General features: G+C 39.4%; 1 protein-coding gene across 11 annotated transcripts in view; it reads right to left on the bottom strand.

Annotated features, from left to right (window-relative positions):
- Window positions 1-7500, bottom strand: part of LOC135106454 (mechanosensory protein 2-like) — a 142986-nt gene that overhangs the window by 107537 nt on the left and 27949 nt on the right. For all 11 annotated transcript variants that reach the window (XM_064015471.1, XM_064015475.1, XM_064015473.1 and 8 more), the window contains exon 2: window positions 2020-2120. In XM_064015471.1, coding sequence (XP_063871541.1) covers window positions 2020-2120 — 101 coding nt within the window. The remainder of the gene's footprint in view (window positions 1-2019; window positions 2121-7500) is intronic.

Below are 7500 nucleotides of genomic sequence, written 5' to 3' on the forward strand. Positions count from 1 at the left end.
AACAACAGGTGGCTGGGTTATGAAGCTGCAGGTAATATAATGTTGCCTCATTTACCTGCGTCGTAATTAATGCAAGGCAGACGACACTTTCATTTCCAGTCTGATTCACCCTCAATTTTACCACGCGCCGCCCTGCCATGTAGAGAGAGATAGAGAGAAAGAGAGACGGAGGGATGGAAGGAAGGGAAGGAGTGATGGGGGAAGAAGGACAGAATAATAATAGTTTAGACTGGTAGATAAAGAGTTAAAGATGGAATGTTGAAGATGCAAAGTATATTTTTTCTCTTGCGTTTTTCTTTCTTTCGTTTTTCTTTTATTTCTCTATAGTGAGGGATAGAAAGGGGGATGGGTGGAAGAAGGACAGGACGATAATGGTTTGGTCTGGTAAAGAAAGATGAATGTTGAAGATGTAAAGTATATTTTTATCGCGTTTTTTTTTTCTTTTCTTCTTATATATGGAGAAATAGAAGGAAGGAGGGATTGATAGTGTTTCATTTGGTAGATAGAGGGAAAGATGTGGAGAAATTAAATGTGAAGTTTTCCTCCTGTATTTTTCCTGTTTTCTTCTTCTTTCTTTATTTTTTTTTTATTCTTTTGGTGATATGTATGGTTAATATGTTTACTTTTCTGTATTCCTTTTTACTTTTACTTTTTTCTTTCTTTTACAATTGTTGAGCATTTTTTGTCAGGATATTAAAAGGATATCCTGATTTATGTATCTGAAGGAAATTGGTATAGTCTCTCTCTCTCTCTCTCTCTCTCTCTCTCTCTCTCTCTCTCTCTCTCTCTCTCTCTCTCTCTCTCTCTCTCTCTCTCTCTCTCTCTCTCTCTCTCTCTCTCTCCTATAGTCAATACCGCAAGTGAGAGACAGAATTCAGATCTGACAGAGTGGGATTGGTAACGTATCATCTCTCTCTCTCTCTCTCTCTCTCTCTCTCTCTCTCTCTCTCTCTCTCTCTCTCTCTCTCTCTCTCTCTCTCTCTCTCTCTCTCTCTCGTAAACGTCCACTGAACTGGGTAAGCCTCTTTAACCTGTCCGCCGCTCACCTGGGCATCACAGCTTCACCTCAGCTCACCTCAGGCCACCAGACGCTAAACTATTGATCTAACCTTCCCTGCCTCCCTCACTCCCTCCCTCCACCCAAGACACTCACCTTCAACTCGCCACTCACTGCGCCCTCAAGAGACACCACCACCACCACCACCACCACCACTTCTACCACTACCACCACCCCCACCAATACCAGAACCTAGCCCCACAATTACAGTTCTTAAGTTTTCGTTTTATTTTTCTTTATTTTTTTTTCGTTTTTTTTTTCTGTATTAAGGTTAATGATCCTAGGCTACCCACTCGTGACTGGTGTTGATTTAAGTTGTTTTGTAGCTACGTATGGTATACTCTTGTTTTTATTACATTTGTCTTCATATAAATTCGCATGATTTGAGTTCATTCTCGTAGTTATTAAAGGTATATTCAATTTAAGCTTACCTTGTTGTGACTAAGTGTTGTCTAAAGTTATCAGATCTCATGTAAACTCAGTCTAGTTTCTATACTCTGAATAATTCTAACAACACATTCTATTAATAATTCTCCTCATAAAATCAACAAAAGTCTTTCCCTTACTCAGCTCCTTCACCTGATCACATACATAACATTAATAAATCCTAACAATAATCATAAGAAAATCAATAGTGTCTTACCTAACTCATCCCACTCACCTGAACTCAATTTAACAGCTCATCAATCAATCACAGTCCTTCACAAAAGCCTGACCACTCTCTCTAAAATCTTAAGCTTCCCACACCTGAGCACATAATCAATCACCACTTTAAACACTCGCACAGTGACTTCCCTTTCCCTCCTACCACTACAGGATTCCTTCACTAAAAACCTTACCTTGTCTCTCTAAAATCTTATCCTTCCCACACCTGCCCACATAATCAATCACCTTTAAATCTCACACAGTGACCTCCCTTTCCCTCTTATCTTTACAGGAACAAGACGGGTCGTGGCACTTACCTTGATGCACATGCATAGTGAGAAGGGGAAGGTGGCGATGATAAGGAGATAAGAGACGATGGTGAGAATTATAGCGCAACATCCAGGCCCCTCCGGGTTAGCTGCAAGAAAATGACGAGGCTCTGGTTAGGTTGGAAGACCAAATCACTGAGGGCGAATATGTAAAATAAATTAGGTCATTCTATCTATCTCTAGTACTGAAACTGAAACTGACCCATAGTTATCTCTTTAGAAATGTCACACTACTGACTTCATTAAATGAGTGAGTAAATTATTATTACTATTATTATTATTATTATCAGAAATGTGAGTAAAGTGATAATAATAATAATAATAATAATAATAATAATAATAATAATAATAATAATAATAATAATAATAATAATAATAATAATATAATAATAATGAATAAAAAATCTCAAACTACTTGTATCTGCAAAATTTTCCAAACAAAATTTTGACTAGTTCATTAGACAAGGATAAGTTATTTAAGAAAGGAAAAGCAAGGATAAAAATATCAAATATGCAGAAAATATAATATAATAACAGATGCAAGATATTACCAAATAAGCAAATAGTTGCCCTGAAGTGTAATCTTTCTGAATTAAGGAAACAAATGCACAAATTATCTATCAAAGTAATGACTAACACTATCTGCCTCTCAGTGCTACTCGTGCATTGAAGGGACGCTAACTTGATAATCTAATGATAAAATAGCTATTAACCTTCAATTACTCACAAAATATCTAAAATAAAAAGTCAAAAGCCGCCATCTTTATTACAGCGATCTCCTCTAAAATTAAATAATAAATAAAATAATAACAAAACAAAAAATATATATATGGAAAGGGATCATTAGGAAAAGAAACATAAAAATCTAATCTTAAATCTTCTATCATATGGAAAACAATAATTATATATCTAAAAATATAAAAGAACCATATCCAAAAATTGTTCAGTGATCGGAGGGGAAAAATGAACACAAAAATAGCAATATTCAAACCCACCATCCGATTAAAACAGTATCGATAATTTAGACAAGTGTGACTAATGAGGAACAGTTAGTGAGGGGAGGGCGTCGTGAGGGGAGGACCAAGCCAAGGCCGGAGCTACAGAAATGAACACTAACTCTATGCCAAACACAGGATGGACACGGGGACTCACCTGGCAGCTCTACGCCATCCTGGGAAAAGGACAGACCCTGTATCCTGCACACACACACACACACACACACACACCATAATTTGTTCTCATTTTTGTCATTATCTCTCACTCTTTCTGACACACACACACACACACACACACACACACACACACACACACACACACACACACACACACACACACACACACACACACACACACACACACACACACACACATCAATTTTTCTTCCTTTCTCTCACTCACCCTGACACATATACACACACGTGAACACGATAGATATTTAACACACACACAAACACACACACACACACACACACACACACACACACACACACACACACACACACACACACACACACACACACACACACAGGTAAAAATACCAGTACACATGCATAAAATACGTGCACAATGTATGTATGTATTAAAAAGTACACTTATAACCACAAGGTACATAAGATAACAAATGCTAGATAGTCACAAAGAAGTAAGAAAGAGCCATTCATTCATTCATGCCTCGTGCTGTAGTAGGGAAAGGCAAAAGTAATGGAATTTGTATATACGTAAAAAAAAATAAATAAATAAGTAAATAAAAAAAAAATGTAAAATAAAAGGAAAAAGTTAAGGTGTTTTTTTTTCTTTTTATCATCGACCTTTATTCCGTTTTTTTTTTTTTTTATTCTAGCGTACATATAGGATTTTACGCGCCATTTATGGATCTAAAATGTCACTAATGGATGTCGCTAAGTGCTCTTAAACACACACACACACACACACACACACACACACACACACACACACACACACACACACACACACACACACACACACACACTCACTCATATTTGCTATAGCCATTCACTTAAAACACACACATACATATATACACATACACAGTGACGGACGGACAGACAGACTGACAGACAGACAGGTAAACGGACAAATAATCAAGCAGGCAGACAAACTGACAGACAGATAGACAGACAGACAGACAGACATCCGCATTTCCTCCATTCAGGAATCAGCAATAAGCCAGCTATTAATTAAACACACACACACACACACACACACACACACACACACACACACACACACACACACACACACACACACACACACACACACACACACACACACACACAACGTGATTAATTTTGTCACCAAACGTTTACGCCAAATATTTACCTATTTATTTATTTATTTATTTATTTATTTTTAATGAAATTATTTAAACTATTAACGAATATAAGAAATTACTAAGGTTTCTCCCTTTAATTTATCTTTTTTGCTTCATATGGAGAGAACTGTGAGTACAGAGAGAGAGAGAGAGAGAGAGAGAGAGAGAGAGAGAGAGAGAGAGAGAGAGAGAGAGAGAGAGAGAGAGAGAGAGAGAGAGAGAGAGAGAATAAATGAATCCTGTTTTTTCTCCACTTCTCACTTTGCCTGTCTCCTCCTCCTCCTCCTCCTCCTCCTCCTCCTCCTCCTCCTCCTCCTCCTCCACCTTCACCTCCACCTCCACCTCCTCCTTCTCCTCCTCCTCCTTCTCCTTCTTCCTTCCTTCCTACCACCCTCCATTTCTCCCTGCCGCTCACATAAGGGTTAATTCATCCTCATTAAGCCTGTAAACTTTCTCTTCTACTTCCATACATCACCCCTGTCTCCTCCTCCGCCTCCCCCACTCCCTCCACTCCTCCTCCTATTATTCGTGTCTCCTGCTCTACCTCCCGTTGCCTTCTTCCACTGCGAATCCTACTTAATCCTTCATATAGCAAGTGAGATGCGATTAGCTCTTCCTGTCAGTCCTACACCGGGATACTTGTCTTCCCTTCGTCGGCCTCTCCGTCAGTTCTCTTTTTCTCTATGCTGCCCCTCTCCCTCGCCTCTGTCCTTCTAAGCTAATCAACGGCGCTAGGGAAAAGAGGGTAATCCTGCCATAGGTTCAAATAGGGCCGAGACACACAGACACACGGACGGACGGGGACACACACACACACACACACACACACACACACACACACACACACACACACACACACACACACACACACACACACTGCCATTTTCATCTATTATTTCTACAGCCTTTATTTTCTTTTTTTTTCTTTTCATACTTAAGCCCACTCGTTTATTTGCCCCTTACACACACACACACACACACACACACACACACACACACACACACACACACACACACACACACACACACACACATTCTGTCATTTCCATCCTCCATTTGCATTTTTTTCCTTTTCAGACATACACTTTTTTTTTTTTTCGTCTCTTACACACGTACGTACACACACTTTTGTCCTTCACACTTACTTACACACAAACTTTTTCTTCCCTTACACTTTTTGTTTCCCTTCACTCTTCCTCTTCCTCTTCTTTCGCAGTGACAAACACGCTTACTGTAATAATTTTCTCTCTTTCCTTGTCTTGTTTCCTAGTATAATTTCTAACACTCAAATATCCTTTTCCCAAATCCATCTAACTTTTTTTTCTACATTCCCAATAATAGTTTCAATATGATGCATTTTTGTCTTTAGTTCTCTGTTCCTTTTCTTCTTCTTCTTCTTCTTCTTCTTCTTCTTCTTCTTCTTCTTCTTCTTCTTCTTCTTCTTCTTCTTCTTCTTCTTCTTCTTCTTCCTTTTCCCCCCGGCACCAATAATTTTGTCGTAATGGTGTGGAGGAGATGAATTTCCAGCCATTAAAATCTCTCTTCTTCCAGGTGGTCCTTTTCCAGCCTCCAGCCCTTCCATCCATTTCCAGACAGATAGAGAGAAAAAAAAAATGTGAGGAAAGAGAAAAAATGCGAGAGAGAAAAAAAGAGATGAAATGATAAAAAAAAGTGGGAACGATCTACCTTTATAGTCCAGAGAGAGAGAGAGAGAGAGAGAGAGAGAGAGAGAGAGAGAGAGATCACCATATCACGCTTAATACCATATAATAAAATAAATAAATTTTCCTAAATAAAGCCTCGAATCAGAACTTGAAAGGAGGAAACTTGACAGAAAACTTGAAATGCTGGTGACCCTAAAATTTAAACCAAGCCTGACTTAATTCCATTTTGCTTTCCATCCTCCCTTTATTTTTCCAGCAATTCGTCCCTGCGTGAGTGTTTTCAAAGGCTCGCGTTATCTTTTGGCTTTGAAATCACCTTTTTACTTTCTCCTCTTTGTCATTTATCTATTGCTGCGGTGCTGGTGCTGGTGGTGGGTGGTGGTGGGTAGTGGTGGTGGTGGTGGTAGAGGTAGTGGTGGTGGTAGTAAAAGCGATTCCCTGTCCATTCGATCTTCAGACTCTTTGTTTACTTGGAGTTGATGAAGGTTGAGTTTCCGTGTGTCTTACGGGGTAACTAAACAGTGACGGGAAGAAGACGATGTCTTTTTCTTAACTTTTCCTTGACTCTCTCTCTCTCTCTCTCTCTCTCTCTCTCTCTCTCTCTCTCTCTCTCTCTCTCTCTCTCTCTCTCTCTCTCTCTCTATTTTTCATATTCTGAATGCTGAAGCTTCCTTTTATTTATCACTTTCTTACATCTGTTCCCTCTCTCTCTCTCTCTCTCTCTCTCTCTCTCTCTCTCTCTCTCTCTCTCTCTCTCTCTCTCTCTCTCTCTCTCTCTCTGTCTTTCCTTCTCTTGTGATTATGAAGTTTTATTCTCCTGTTATTGTTGTTCCTTCTTTCCGTTTATCTTCTTTTGTCTCTTATTCTCTTTCATTTTTCTGGTCATTACTTCTGATTCACATGAGGTGTCTTTAATCATAACTTCTTTCATTTGTTTCCTCTTGCTTTCCTCTTTTCCTCGTCTTTCTTTGCTGCTCCGCTGTTCTTTCCCTCATTATCAAGGCATTTGTACCTCCCTTCTTCGTTATTTTCTTGAACAGCGTAATCCGTATTCCATCTCTTCCGTCATCTTTTCCTCTTCTCTCCTTTTTCTTCTTCATCTCTATTTTTACTCCTATCCATTCTTATCCTCAATCTTCTTCTCCTCTTCCTCTCACTATTTCCATCAATTTCTCATCATCCTTCTCTTCTCTTTCACTTTCACTCCTCCTCCTTCTCCTCCTCTTCCTCTTCCTGCTCCCCTTCCTAACCCTCTACTTGCCCTCTTTTTCCTCCCCTCACACGCGCATCATGTGTTGGGAGCAAACTAGAGGGGAATGCCGAAAATGAAAGGGAGAGAGAGAGAGAGAGAGAGAGAGAGAGAGAGAGAGAGAGAGAGAGAGAGAGAGAGAGAGAGAGAGAGAGAGAGAGAGAGAGAGAGAGAGAGAGAGAGAGAGAGAGAGAGAGAGAGAGAGAGAGAGAGAGAGAGAGAGA

The sequence above is a fragment of the Scylla paramamosain genome, chromosome 13 (assembly GCF_035594125.1).
Source record: "Scylla paramamosain isolate STU-SP2022 chromosome 13, ASM3559412v1, whole genome shotgun sequence".
NCBI lineage: Eukaryota > Metazoa > Arthropoda > Malacostraca > Decapoda > Portunidae > Scylla > Scylla paramamosain.